This window comes from Mesoplodon mirus (assembly GCF_964341445.2).
Source record: "Mesoplodon mirus genome assembly, chromosome: X".
Lineage (NCBI taxonomy): Eukaryota > Metazoa > Chordata > Mammalia > Artiodactyla > Ziphiidae > Mesoplodon > Mesoplodon mirus.
In genome coordinates, this window is record NC_138981.1 from 47,801,975 (window position 1) to 47,817,475 (window position 15,501).

At 44.6% G+C, this 15,501-nt stretch overlaps 1 protein-coding gene across 12 annotated transcripts in view; it reads right to left on the reverse strand.

Annotated features, from left to right (window-relative positions):
* Positions 1-15,501, reverse strand: part of KDM5C (lysine demethylase 5C) — a 32,173-nt gene that overhangs the window by 3,965 nt on the left and 12,707 nt on the right. For all 12 annotated transcript variants that reach the window (XM_082609450.1, XM_082609448.1, XM_082609457.1 and 9 more), the window contains 10 exons: positions 15,274-15,432; positions 14,469-14,650; positions 14,209-14,371; positions 7,542-7,661; positions 7,238-7,432; positions 2,810-2,991; positions 2,596-2,720; positions 2,320-2,467; positions 1,592-1,697; positions 512-870 (listed from right to left, as the gene is read on the reverse strand). In XM_082609450.1, coding sequence (XP_082465576.1) covers positions 512-870; positions 1,592-1,697; positions 2,320-2,467; positions 2,596-2,720; positions 2,810-2,991; positions 7,238-7,432; positions 7,542-7,661; positions 14,209-14,371; positions 14,469-14,650; positions 15,274-15,432 — 1,739 coding nt within the window. The remainder of the gene's footprint in view (positions 1-511; positions 871-1,591; positions 1,698-2,319; positions 2,468-2,595; positions 2,721-2,809; positions 2,992-7,237; positions 7,433-7,541; positions 7,662-14,208; positions 14,372-14,468; positions 14,651-15,273; positions 15,433-15,501) is intronic.

The following is a 15,501-nucleotide window of genomic DNA, read 5'->3' on the forward strand; positions in this document are numbered from 1 at the left end:
GCTGCTTGGGCCTATTTGCTTGTATTTTGCCTACGCACGGCTGTCAGTCCCTGCCTGCTCCAGATTGCACGCACCCAACTTCTGCCATACCTTCATGCCTCTGCTTGTCCACCAGTCTGTCAGCCTGCTGGCAGTGCCTACACACACAACCTGCAGTATTAACCTGGTGCTGCAGTTTGTCAGATTGTCCCCTGCATGGTGTCTTTCTACTGACACCTGTCCATCTGCCTTTTGGTACTCGTGCTTGTGAGTGTGTGCACACGTCAGCCCGTGGAGCTAGTCCTCTATATAGCTCTGTATCTGTCCATCTCTGCTTCTCCGTAAGACTATCTCTGCCTCTACGTGTACTATGGAGTTTAAAAAAAAAAGATAGGAAACAAAAAAGGCGAGGATAGTCAATACACCAACACAGGAGTCTGGTGCCCAAGGCCACCCATGGGAATCATCTTCAGCTTCTCTGCTGAACTTTGAAGGTTGCGGTAGAACAGGGAGGGGAAGAAGCTAGACCCACCTGGCCTCCAGGCAGAGATGGGCCTTCTCCTCCCAGCGTTCAGCAATGGTCAGTAGCTCCTGCAGTTCAGCTCGGGCCTTGTCCACAGCAGGGCTAGGGGCTACACTGGCACCCGCGACCAACAGTCCCCGCATGACAGCCAGGGTGCCCCTTCGGGCTGAGGGGGCCAGTGTGCGTTTCATCTCATCCAGCCATCGCGCCTGTTCCACCTGCCGCTGGAGCTGCTGGGCCTCAGGTACCTCCACCCCCAGCTGCCGCCCTCTCTCCAGCAGGGACTGCAGGAGCCCCGGACTGGAGGGCAATGAGGCCAGGGCCTCACGGGCTTCAACCTGGTAGGCTTCCACCTGTTCCAGAATACCCTACCAGAACACAGATAAAGAACAAACTCCTCAGCAGGGCTCACACAGAAATCCCACCACCACATACCCCTGCCCTACCTACCTTCTTACCCTCCAGTAATTGCGAGGAGAGCCTAGCACGGGCTGGGCTCTCTTCCTTTGCCAGGCCCTAAGCAGTGGTTCCCAACACTCACTGCCCGATAGAATACCCTGTGGCATCTGTTAAAATGCAGATATCTGGGTCCACTCCTTGAGATTCTTAATAGGGGTTGGTCAGGAGCCTGTGCTTTATTTAAGTCCCCAGAGGACTTTGATGTATAGTATCAAGAGACCCTCTGTCCTAAAAATGCTGTGCTATGCTTGGCCTTCTCACAATCTCTACACTCATACTGGTGTCCACTGCCCTCTCCATCCCACTCCTCTACCTTCCTGAACTTGACTCAGCTTTCCAGGCCCACAAACATCCTTGTTACTTCCTTTCTCCTCTTCCACCTCCACCAGGAAACCTTCCCTTGACTATGCATCCTGTACCTGTACCCTTGTCACCTGCCCCTCAAATCCCATTTCTAAGAGGCAATTTGCTAAAAACCCGTTGCCTCCTACCTCCCGTTATTCTCACACGTGCATCCTGTCTTGCCCAAATACTTGCAACTTTTGAAAGAAGCCAAGAATGGCCTGCTGCTCAGGTCCCCCAATCCCCTCCCCGATCCCTCAGCAGCACTTCAAGCCCACCCTTCCTCACCTTGACATCCCCAATCTGGTGCATGGCACAAGGCAGGTTGTTCATCTGGTCCAGAAAGGCCCGGAGCTCAGCCAGGGTCATCTGTAGACCAGCCACCCTGTAGGGGCTATGGAGTTTCACATGTAGGGTTTCAAGTCCAAACCCAGTCCCCTCCCTCCATCTCTGTGCTAAGGCCCAACACCTTTCCTCATCCCTGCCCACTTGACCTCTCATACTTCACAGTTCCCCACAAATGCCCAGGTTAGGGGGAGGGTTTTAAGATACATGCAAGTTCATATGATGGGGGGAAAGAATTAGAAGAGAGGAATATAGTATATATTTGGTGGGGGAAGCTGAGAAATTGATGGTAACAGAAGCTGGATAATTTTAATCCATCTTCTACTGTGAACTCTATGATCAGTTTATGCTTCTGTGTCCTTTTCTTGTCCCTAAACCTCCCACAACACCTCCCTGCCCACAAAATCCCTCGGCCTGTCTGAAATCAGTACCTTCAGGTACTGATAAAAAGAAACATTCCTAGCTTTCTTAGCACTGAGGCGCTCCCCTCCATTCTAGTTGCCTGGCCTCCCTGCCCTCCCCAACGCCTCCAACTGCAGTGCTTGTCAGCTTCCTGCTGATGTCATCTGCCTAATGGTACTCAGAGTCCACCCCTCCCCCTGCCATAGTCCTTCTCCTAGGTGCTGGCTCCTCAGCAGGCTACCTGTGCCCAACACCTCATGCTGCCATACCCAGCTTCCTGGCCGCTGACCAGCCCCAGAGCCCGGGACACGCAAGCCTCTGCCTCGCTCAGGCAGTTCTTTAGTCGCTGCAGCAGCTCACTGTTAGGAAATCTCCGCTCACGGGCCTCAGACTCTAGTGCCCTCAGCTCTTCAAGGCCTGGAGAGAGAATGAGAGCAGCAAGGAGTAGGCAGTATTGAGTAAGGGCAGAGGAAGGGGGTGGGGGAGTACAGAAGAAAAGGGAATAGAACTTGCCTGTGGAGTCCCTCCGTCCCCCCATCACTCACTGCGCTTCCGCCCATCCTCCACCTCCAGGGCCACTCGCACTTTGTTGGCCCAGGTGTCAAAGGACTCAGCCCGGACCTTCAGCTTATGGAGCATAGCAGGGAGCTCATCCAAGGTGTACCGATATCTGGAGGAAGAGGGCAGGGAAGAGCACATCTGGCCCAGTTCTGCATCCCCCTCCTCAGCCCACTTCCTCCAGGTAGGCCCCCTGCTCACCGCAGGTACTGCCGGCTACTGGAGCACTTGCAGAGGTCATTGATGTGGGAAAGGCAGACAAGGCCGTCTGGGCAGTCGTAGCAGGCTAGGGCTGATAGAAAGCATGTCGTCTTGCACTTGATGCACTGGCGCTCATCATCCGGGAGCAGCTCAAAAGCCTCTCGCTCAGCTTCCGTGATGCCCTGGGGGTGATCATTATATAGAACAAGAAGAGGGCTGCAGAAACCCCTAACTCAGCCACCACTGAGCCCCACAGTAGAATCACTGAGCCCCACATTAGACTCAAATCTGTGCTAAGAGCTGTGGGGGAGACAAAACTCCACAGAGCACACTGCCTTTGTGAAGTCCAAACTCTCAAAGCTGGGGGAATCACGTGAAGCAGGGTAAGATCAGTGTGGGCTGAGAGGGAGAAAAATCAGGTAAGATTCAGATCAGCAGAAAGGACCTTTGGGGTGAGAGAAGGTGAGGAAAGTGGTGGACCAAGGCACCAGAGAGATGGCAATATGTGGAAGTGGCCAAGAGAAGTGCCATGTACTGGGGAATAATGCTAGCTCCCCGGCACTCAGCGCCCACTGTGTTTCAGGCACTGTGCTTGGCTGCTTTATCAGCACACTGCACACACATCTATAACTTAGAGAAATAAACTCTACGTGCTTGTGCTCAGTGTTTAAAGATACAATTTTTCCCCCCCAAAAAACATGGCCTCCAAACCTAAGCCAATGACTTTATCTGTTGATTAGATGAAGAAAAAGCAATCCCTTCCAAAAATGGAGGAAAAGCCAGCTATCTTGGAGTAATTGAAAGACAATATAATGCTATACATAATGGGCAATTTTAGGGATTTTAGAGGGAAATTTTGATTCTAACGTTTTTGTCTTCTATACCAACCTAACTTCTGCATAAGTCCATTGTACATTACAAATCCCGCTCTGCCACAGATGCGCTCTGCACATTACAAATCCTGCTCATAAGATGAGTCCACTGCACATTACAAACCTAGCTGCGTTGATATTGAGTAAATTATTTAAACATCTCTGGGTTTCAGTTTCCCTACTTTGTAAAATGGAGACAATAGTACTATCCTCATTGGGTTGTTATGAGGATTAACAAAGGTAAAGTGACTAAGGACTTAGGAAAGTATCTTAGCACTTAGCATAGTGGAACTACAAAAGGCCCTGAATAGCCAAAGTAATCTTGAGAAAGAAAAACAAAGATGGAGGTATGAAGTTTCCTGATTTCAAACTATATTACAAAGCTGTAGTAGTCAAAACAGTATGGTTATGGCATAAAAACAGACCAATGGAACAGAATTAAGCCCAAAAATAAACTCTCGTATATATAGTTAACTAATATTTGACAAGGAAGCCAAGAATACTCAATGGGGAAAGGATGGTCTCTTTGATAACTGGTCCTGGGAAAACTGGATAATCATATGCAGAAGAATGAAACTGGACCTTTATCTTATATCACTCACAAAAATTAACTTGAAATGGATTAAAGACTTAAAAATAAGACCTGAAACCATAAAACTCCTAGAAGAAAATATAGGGAAAATGCTCCTGGACATTGGTCTTAGCAATGATTTCTTGTACATGATACCTAAAAAGCACAAGCAACAAAAGCAAAAATAAATAAGTGGGACGACATCAAACTAAAAAGCATCTGCACAGCAAAAGAAACTATCAACAAAATGAAAAGGCAACCCATGGAATGGGAGAGAATATCCTCAAACCGTCTATCTGCTAAAGGGTTAATATCCAAAATATATAAAGGAATCATACAACTCAACAGCAAAAAACCAAACAACCCGAATAAAAATTGGGCAAAGGACCTGAATAGACGTTTTTCCAAAGAAGACATACAAATGGCCAACAGGTACATGAAAAGATGCGCAACATCACTAATCATCAGGGAATGCAAATCAAAACCATAATTATCACCTCACACCTGTCAGAATGGCTTATTATCAAAAAGACAAGAGATACCAAGTGTTGGAGAGAATGTGGAGACAAAGGAACCTTTGTGCACTGAGATGGGAATGCGAACTGGTGCAGTCACTTTGGAAAACAGTATGAAGGGTTCCTGAAAAAATTAAAAATAGAACTACCATATGATCCGGAAATCCCTCTTCTGGGTATATATCCAAAGGAAATGAAACCAGGATCTCAAGGAGATATCTGCACTCCCATGTTGACTGCAGCATTATTCACAATAGCCAAAATATGGAAATAACTTAGGAGTCCATTAGTGGATGAATGGATAAATATGTGTGGGGGGGGTGTGTATACATACATACACATATAAAATGGAATATTATTCAGCCATAAGACATAAATCCTGCCATTTGTGACAACATGGATAGACCTTGAGGACATTATACTAAGTCAAACAAATCAGACAAAAAAGACAAGTATTATAGGATATCACTTATATATGGAATCTAAAAAAGCCAAACTCATAGAAACAGAGTAGTGGGAGTTCCCTGGTGGCCTAGTGGTTAGGATTCCGGGCTTTCACTGCCGAGGCCTGGGTTCAATCCCTGGTCAGGGAACTGAGATCCTGCAAACCGGCTTGCAATGCAGCCAGAGAGAGAAAAAAAAAAGAAAGAAACAGTAGCATGGTGGTGGCCAAGGGCTAGGGAGGTAGGGAAAATATGGAGACGCTGCTCAAAGGATACAAACTTCCAGTTAGAAGATAAGTAAGTTTGGGGGATCCAATGTACAACATGATGACTATAGGAGGGGAAAAAAAGAATAGGCGCTCAAAAAATATTTACTGATATTGGCTCTAATCTTCAGATAAGGATACCTATTTCACAGGCCTGTCTCATTTTGCTAAGGAGGAAACTAAGTCTCAGAGAGAGTAACTTGCCCAAAGTGAGAATCTAACTGCAGCCTACTTTGATTCTGAAGCCAGAGAATGCTGCTGAAAGGATGAAGCCCCTAGGTATTCTTGGATCATGGACTCCTTTGAGAACTGGATGCAAGCTATGAGCCCTCTCCCCAGAAAAAGACTCAAACACACACACAGAATCTTTGACAGAAGTTACGGGGTCCAGAACCCTTCTCCTTAGGTAAGGGCCAAGTGTAGAGAATTCTGAGTGTTAGGATGGAAACATCTTTTCCCACCTTGCTTTGACTCCTTCTGTAGTGTAGCACAGCCCCAGAGGGATCATTCAATAACAGCACTGAACAGAGAGAGCAAATGATGCCTAGAAAAGCCCAGGGGCTCACCAACTAACACCACAGACTGACAGGCCCCAGACTTCCAACACTTACCACAGCTGCAATTCTCCTTACAACCCATGCTCATAGGAAAGTTATAAATGAGCTTGAAAATAAGAAAGTATTACCCTAAACTTTCTTATTTTAAGAAAAGGGATCCAGCAAGGGATTCCTCAGGACCAGCATTCCTTTGTAATCCTATGGAGGACTCTCACTAAGTCAACTCCCTAACTGGGCAGGTTTGGAGCTTAAGAAGGCAGCTGGGGCTTCCCTGGTGGCACAGTGGTTGAGAGTCCACCTGCCGATGCAGGGGACATGGGTTCGTGCCCCGGTCCGGGAGGATCCCACGTGCCGCAGAGCAGCTAGACCCGTGAGCCATGGCCACTGAGCCTGCGCGTCCGGAGCCTGTGCTCCGCAACGGGAGAGGCCACAACAGTGAGAGGCCCGCGTACGCATAAAAAAAAAAGAAGGCAGCTGAACTACATGAAGAGCAGTCCCACTCATCTACAAACAAAACTGACATGTTATGAGAAATCTATTAAAGACCGCCTTCTACTCAGTAATATTAACCTAGTTTGAGCTACTAAACTATATGAGTGTAATAAAATGGCATTTCTTAAGAAATGTTCCGTATTTCTATCATTTTCTTCATGTACTAATATTACCAATAACAGCATCTGCTACACTGCAAGTGCAGCAACAGATGCTTTGACATAAGTCACCTACTCGAGCTTTACAACCACCCTGCAAGTTAGGTATTTATCCCCATTTTAGAGTGGGAAAGTGAGACTTTGAGAGGTTAACTAACTTGAAAAGGTTATCCAGCTTACCAGCAAGTGGGGGTTTCATATGTCAGTTGGTCTTGGGTTATTTAAATAATGATGCAATAACATCATTAGCAATAACAGCACCTGCTATGGGTCACTTACTTAAACATCTTAAATGCACTCAACTATCCCAAAAGATAAGCACTATTATCATCCCCATTTTTTTTCAGATGGGGATACTGATGCTCAGTGAAGTAAATTAACTTACTAACAGTTATCAGTAAATGGCAGAGAATGGAATTGTAGTTTCCAATCCAGATGTGTCCAGTTCTTTTCACTACTCCCTAAGAGGAGAGGCTACATCTTCTACTTCTTCCTACCCCCCCACCTCTGCCAGACTAGGGTACCCAATCCAGGGCACTCTCCCCACCACCCACCTTCTCTAGCAGGGCCTTTCGTAGACGCCGCTCCTCCTGCACCATGATGAACATCTCCTTATGCACAGCTGCTGCCAGGTTCAGGTCCAGCTTCTCTGGACAGGCAGCCATCTTGCAGATGAGTTCCTCATGGGAGAAGACACAGTATCTTCGGAGCCGGCGGTAGTGCTCAATGCACTGGCGCCCAGCTGGCAGCTGTGGACAGGTTCAAGGTTGAGTATGGCCAAGTCTGGAGGCGATGGTGCCTCAGCCTCCCCACAACCGTCCTGCTTCTCCCTGCCATCCCATCACACTCCAGACTCACCCAGTCAGCAGTGCAAAAGTTGACAGCCTCAGCAAAGTTGTAGCCTTGGTTAAAGCCACTGTGGTAAGCACGAGGGAAGGTAATGACAAATTCTCCTGCACACTGGTTTGTGCGGACAACCTGAGGAAGAAGAGCCAAGGTCATTGAGACAGAGATCTAAGTGCAGGGTCCTTAAGGAGAGGAAGGAAAGTCTCAGGGAACACAGTCTGGCAACAGATTCCCAGACCCTCGACTCCGAAAGAAAGGACCATTGGTCTCTGCTCTCAAGGTTTTGATTTGTGATGACAGGAAAATATGAGTCAAAAGCGGGAAATGTACATATACCAAAATATTTCAACTTCCCTAATAATTTTTTTAAAATTCAAAATATCACTTTTCATTAAGCTGGACATGTTTTTTCATTAATTTTTGTTACCAGTCATGTAAGCAGTTTCAAGAGCCAAGTGGTTCTATAAGATCTGTTATAAAATCAGCAGACCCGGGGCTTCCCTGGTGGCGCAGTGGTTGAGAGTTCGCCTGCTGATGCAGGGGACACGGGTTCGTGCCCCGGTCCGGGAAGATCCCACATGCCGTGGAGCGGCTAGGCCCGTGAGCCATGGCCGCTGAGGCTGCGCGTCCGGAGCCTGTGCTCCGCAATGGGAGAGGCCACAACAGTGAGAGGCCCACGTATAGAAAAAAAAAAAAAAAAAAAAATCAGCAAACCCTGCCATTCTCTATTCCCCAGAGCCATTCATTTTCACCTCTTCTGATTATTTTGGCATTCACCTTAACCGTCCTAAATAACATGCCTCTAGACTATATTAAAAATAGCCTCCTATGTCTCAATTTGCTTAGTTTTCTGTGCATGTATTAGTAATTTAATCCCAACCTTTTGCACAAGTGTCCAACTCTCCTCTCTCCTATCACTTTTCACCTCTCTGTAGCAGTCTCTCATGGAGCCTTATGATCTGTTTCAATTGGGACCAGCTGCCCTCCCTGGATTGTCACTCTCCCATGATAGATCTCCTGTTTCCTAGATCCCATGTCTTCCTCTTTCTTGGTTTGTTCCTTTGCTGTGCTTAAGCACATCATCCAACAGCTTCCTGAGAAACCGTAGGAAGAACTTTTTAAAAAAATGCCTCTATTCTACTCTCAACCTTGATAATCTGCACATAAAATTCTAAGTTGAAAATCATTTTGGAAAAAAAAAAGAAAGAAAATAATTTTGAAGGCACAGCTCTAATCTTCTAGATTCCAGTGTTGCTTTTGAAAAATCTAAAGCTGTTCTGACTCCTAATGTTTTGAATGAAACCTGTTTTCTCTCTCGGAAAGCTTGTAGGAGTTTTCTGGTCCCATTGTTTGATATGAAAATTCACCAGATATACCTTGGTGTGGATCTATTTGCATTCATGTACTGGGTAGGCCCTCTGATTCTGGAAACTGTCATTCAGTTCAGGGAAATTTTCTTGAACAATTTCTTAACAATTTGATCCTTTCAGTTTTCATTTATTCTTTTCAGAGAGAATTATTTGAATATTGAACCCCCAGAACAAATTCTCTTTCTCTGCCTTTTTCCATCTTTATCTTTCTATTATTTCCTTAACTGTTTATCTTCTAAGCTTTTATTTTTTTGTCTTCCATTTTTGCTATCTTAATTTTAATTTTCGTTCTCAGCATGTTCTTTTAAAATAGCATCCTGTTCTTATTTTATGTTTGCAATATATGCTCATTTCTGAAGGTATTAATAAGGTTTCTTTCCCTTTTCTTTTTGAAGTTTACTTCTCCCTGCCTAGCCTCCGTTTGTCCAAGCTGCTTTTTTACCATTTGGTTCTACTTTGTTTATTCTAGAATTTTCTCAGTTGTCTGTTAATCTGTGGCTATCTAGTTATATTCAAGAGTAAGAAATGAAAAGGCTGAATGAAAGTTCTGAGTACAGAGGTGAAGTGTGTCAACTGTGAGTCACTGTAGAGTGAAGCCACTTAGTTTGGGAAACTCTAGGTCTTTCCTTTTGGGCCAGTCAGATTCCCCAGAGAAAACTCTCCTATTTTTTTGCCTGAAGGAAAAAGGTCTGGCTGCTATTGTTCTAAGAGCCAAGTGGAGGAAGATGGCTGGGAACCTCAGCATTCAGTAGGTATACAATGAATACTACTAGTTTCACTACACTTCTACTCTCAACTGTACCTAGAAGACCTCAATCCAGAGATCTATTTCAACCTCTTTGAAAGTAAATCTCACAGTCTTTTGCTAGAGTGAGGGAGGGTCACATTTCCAGCTGCCCAGTGTGGGTGGGGATCCCATAACTGCTGCTGCTTTTTTTTTTTTTTTTTTAATTTATTTATTTATTTACTTTGGGTCTTCGTTGCTGCACGTGGGCTTTCTCTAGTCGCGGCAAGCGGGGCTACTCTTTGTTGCGGTGCTTGGACTTCTTATTGCAGTGGCTTCTCGTTGCGGAGCACAAGCTCTAGGCGCGTGGGCTTCAGTAGTTGTGGCATGCGGGCTCAGCAGTAGTGGCACACGGGCTTAGTTGCTCCGCAGCATGTGGGATCTTCCCGGACCAGGGCTCGAACCCATGTCCCCTGCACTGGCAGGTGGATTCTTAACCACTGTGCCACCAGGGAAGTCCCTCCCATAGCTTCTTATATAAATATGAACCAATCTTTATTTTTACCCCATTTGTCTTTACTCCCGGAATGTCTGCTGCAACCAATTACTGAACCTTTGGCGGGTACTGAGGTATAAATCAGATTGGTTCTCAGATGTTCCAGAACTGGCTTAAGATTCAGTTTTCTTATTTGTTTCCTAGTTTCAAGAATTTTGTTTATCATTGTCTCTTTTCTTGTTTTCCCCATCTCTGTGATTTTTTTTTTTTACCTTAAAAAAAAAAATCACTTTGTGTCATTTTGTGAAATTTCAGTAAGGAATGGAAGTAGCCATGTGTATGTTTAATTAGCTGTCTTTACCAAGAAGTCTTGCAAAGTTTTTTAAAATGAACATTCCATGCTGATGAAGACACAGTGAAATAAGTACAGTGCTGGTAATGGGGACCAATAACTTCTCTCTGGAAAGCAAAATCGCTGACACATAACCAAGAACCTAAAATGTTTATAGCCTTCAACCCAACAATTCATCTGCTAGGGTTCTAGACTAATGAGGAGAGAATTAGCATCCTAACAATACTGAATCTCCACATTTATTCAGGCCATGTATCAGTTCCCACCTCCAGTACATTTTCTTCTCAAATCTATCCCTACTTAGAGGCAACATCAGTATTTACTGCTTGTACTACTGCACTGGCCCCCATTACCAAACACTAGAACTGTCTTCCCCAACCAAAATGCAAACCTGATTATGTAATGTCCATGTTGAGAACCCCTCACTTGAATCCCCATTATCTACATGATAAAGCCACGGCCCCAACAGGCAAACTTACTCTTCCTTCAAGTGTCACCACTTCTACAAATGCTTTCCTGACCTCCCCCCCGCACCCACTTCCTAATGACCCAGTCTGTTGTTCTTTTGTAGCACCTCTAATATTTTATTCCAGTTGTTTACTCACCTTTGTCCTCTACTCAACTGCACATGACTAAAGGCAGGGATTAGTTTATTTGCTTTCAGGGTGCTGACCAGAGGCCTTGCACACAGAGGGAGTTCTAGCAGTATTTGCTGAATGATCTAGTCCCAGCCTTAATTTTACAGATGTGAAAACTGTGTCCCACAGAAGCCTCAAGTAGCAGAGCCAGAAATAGAACCTAATGCCCCCTCATTTTGGCAATGTCACTTTACTATTTCCTATGCAGTTTTTTTTAGAAAGCTCTCCTCACATTCTGCAGCTATTAAAAAATGACCCAAAAGTCCATCAACTGGTGAATGGACAAACAAAATACAGTGTATCCATACAATATAATATTGTTCCACCACAAAAAGGAATGAAGTTCTGAAGCAAGCTATAACATAGATGAACCTCAAAAATGTTATGCTAAGTGAAAAGCCAGACACAAAAGACCACATATTATTCCATTTATATGAACTGTCTAGAAAAAGCAAATTTTTAGAGTTAGCAGATCAGTGGTTGCCTGGGACTAGGGATTGGAATGGAGAGTGACTACAAAAGGGCACAAGGGATCCTTTTGGGGTGATGGAAATGTTCTAAAACTGGATTGTGGTGATGGTAGCACAACTCTGTAGATTCACTGAATGGTGCATTTAAAATGCGTGATTTTTATGGTATGTAAATTATACTGCAATAAAGCCGTTTTTCAAAAAAGATGGTTATAAATAGTTCATGGTGAGGAAGTAAAAAATCATTCTAGACCAGCACTGTCCAATAGTAATATAATGCCAGCCACATATGTACTTTTTAAATTCTCTAGTAGCCACATTAAAAAAGTAAAAAGAAACAGGTGAAATTAACTTCAATGTATTTTATTTAATATACCCACAATATTATCATTTTAATGTGTAATTGGTATACAAAAGTATTAGTGAGATATTTCACATTCTCTGTTTCATACGATGTCTTGAAATCCAACATACGTTTTATACTTTCAGTACATTTCAGTTGGGACTAGCCATGTTTCAAGTGCTCAATAGCCACATGTGGCTAGTGGCTACCAAATTGGACAATGCCATTCTAGATGATCAAACTTAACAAGAGATTATAAAATCCATACACTGATTACTGTCATGTCAAAACTTACATAAAAAACAGATGGAAACGTAACAAAATGTGGAGGAAATAGAGATGACCTCTCTACTGCCATTTTTTGGAAAGGGGGGATGTTTCTTTTATAATGAAAATACTTATATTATATATCTCTATCTATAAAAAGAAATGGCCCTCTCTCACCAAAGGGGAAGATGGGTGAGGTGGGGGGGGGGCGCGGCCAAAGATAGCTCTGAGGGACCTCCAGCTGGCTAAACTGCAGCCTGTCAACATGCGAATATGAAAATCAGATGTCCTGGATTGAGGGGATACTGCCAAGTCCAAAGAGCCTGGAGACGCTGGGAACTACCTATAGGAAGGGCCTGGCAGACAGAGGGTGGGGTGGTGAAGCAGCAGCTGGCCAGAGAAGCTGGGGAGCTATGAGCAGGAGAAATGCTGTGGAGGTGGAAGCAAAAAAGTCTGTGATAAAAGTTTTTTTAAAAAGAGATTAGAATTGAGTGTGTGTGTGTGTGTGTGTGTGTGTGTGTGTGTGTGTGAATCTTAGCTGTCTGAATCCTTAAGGAGAATCTTCTTCTACTCTTATAATTCTCCTTGACACTGTGGGAAAGAACTGATGCTGTGGGTCAGGAAGAAAGGAGTCTGAGGAAAGGTCAGACCCAATGTCTACTTGTGAAGAAGAGCATAACTTGAAGGGTCCTTGGTCATTTCTACATCTTGAGCCCAGTAATTCTTTTTTTTTTTTTTCCAGTAATTCTTAAATGGAGTGATGCAGAGAGGGAAAAGGAATGCATTTCCTCTAATTCCCTAGATATCTCAAACCTTGGTTAAGTATCACTAAAATGCATAATAAAAAGTATTACTCATAGGTTATATAGTATAGCAAAACAAGCTGAAGGCAAGAAGAAATTCAGGTGAGAACCATTGACCTACTGTACAGATGACCAGGGATTTCAAGGAGATATTAATTCAACATATACTGACTGCCTACCATGTCCCACGCACTAGACTAAGCGGCAAGGTAGCCAAGGATGGTTTTGGGGGGACGGGGTTGAAGGGAGTGGGGAGGAGCAGCAGCACAGAATGAATAAGACTGAAAGCAGAGGTGGAAGATGTACTCATTCCTGTTTCTACAGGACTGTTGATCAGGTTATTTTAAGATCCACACCAGAAAACTGGCCGATACTAATCAACGTTAGAAATTCCCAGGAATATAAACGCCCTTATAGGTAAGCCAGGATGTATACCCAGGGTGGGAGAGAAGTCCACAGAGAAGGAGAATAGGACAAGTCAGGACTCTGGGTTCAGCTTTTTTTTTTTTTTTTTTAATGCTGAAAGATATTGGCACTTTTTTTTTTTTAGGTTACTTCCCCCCACCCCGTCCCAGCTTTATTGAGATATAGTTGACATATAACATGTTGGTGTACAACATGTGGATTTGGTACTTATATATTGCAAACTAACTACCACCATAGAACTCTGACCTGTTAAATAAGTCAACAGACCTACCCACTGCTCCAAGGGTCACAATGTGGAAAGGATAGCAGGGACTGCTAGTTGTCCCCCTATATTCATTCTCACCCTCTTTCTTAATAACATGACCTCCAATTTGTAGCTGGTACATGACCATCCTTAATAAAAATCAGATTTTCCAGTTTTCCTCACAGCTAGATGTGGCCATGTGACTAAGCTGTGACTAACCGGAGGTGAATGGAAATGATGTGTGCCCTTAAGAGTAAGGAGACTTGTCTTGCCCAGTCCTTCCTCTATTTCCCTTTCCCACTGGTGGAAGCCATCCCTAAGGTGTTGCCCTCAAACATCAGGCCCAGAGGGCTCACCATCACATTGTATCTCTAACCACTATTATTTCTGTCAAACCTATAGCCTGATTAAGATAGAATAGGAATGAGAAAGGGGCAGGGGTAGATTCCAGACAACGACCACCACCACCACCACCACCACCACCACCACCACAAAGGACACCACTAACTCATTCCTACACCTTGCTCCTATTTCCTGGACACTCACCGGCACACCATGGGACATGAGGGTGTTGGGATTCATGAGGGTGACAAGTTGGTGCAGAAGGTCAGGCTGGCTATCAAAGAGCTCAGGTGTCAGCTTCTTCATCACCTCTTCCAAATGTTCTGCTGCAAGTGAGGGTACCCCATACCAGGTCTTCGGCTCACCCCTGGCCAAGCAGAAAGGAGACATGTAGAGTGGACACACCTATGGTACTGAAGGAGCCCACCCTGACTGCTTCCCTGGCTCTCCAGGAACCCACTCACCAGTGGAGGTAGTTAATGGAGTAACTCCAGTGATCCTCAATATGCCAGCAAAAGGCTGAGAAGACCATGCCCACGTAGAGCCAGGGCACCTTCATGCCGGAGATATCTGCATTGATGTGGCACAGTACGGACTGCTCCAACACCGGCATCACATTCAGGTTCCAGCCACTAGTAGCATACTCCTGTCAGGTCAGGTATTTGTGGAAAAGGGATGAGAGTTTTGCTAAGGAGTGGAGATCTTTGGCCCAGGGAACCTTAATTTTGAGGTCACAGACCTTTTTGAAACATCTAAGAAATAATATAGGTGTTCTTCCCCCTGCCTCCGTCAAATGCATACACACAAAATTTCAATTCACTTCACTTTACTTCAATTTTAGGGAGGTTTATAGATGTGCCCACCCACCAAAATATCTGCAAGTTGAAAGCCCCTGCTCTGGACCAAAATGCACCCTTCCCTTGATACAGGCCTAGGGCCTCATTATTTCCTGCACTTCCAATCCCAGTCCCTGAACACTTCTTATGAATGAGCCAGGCACCCTGTCAGGTACTTCATATACCTTCTCATTTAATTCTTATAAAATTTGTAAAATTCTACAGACAAAAAACCAGCCAATCTCATGACTGGAGATGCCATGCCAGATATTGGGCTGTGTTCTTTACACATATCATCCCATCTACATCTCACAACAACCATATAAGGTGGGCATAATAGTCCCCATCCTATAGAGATACTGAGTCTTTCAGATACTAAACGACTTGCTTAAGTCACACAGCTGACATAACCATGAATCAATCACCTACTCACCTCCTCCTCAGGGGTTAGGTGCCGCTTACTGTCACTGACGGGGAAACCGCTACCAAATTCTTTGGAATGGATGTCAGCCCCATACTCAACAGTCACATCTTCCTCAATGCTATTCACCAGCCGCCAGAATTCCTTCTCCACGAGTTCTGTGGGCACCATCTAAGGAACAGGGGTAGCAGATGACCGTGGCCCATCATATCCTGGCCCCACTGACCCAGGAAAGCTATT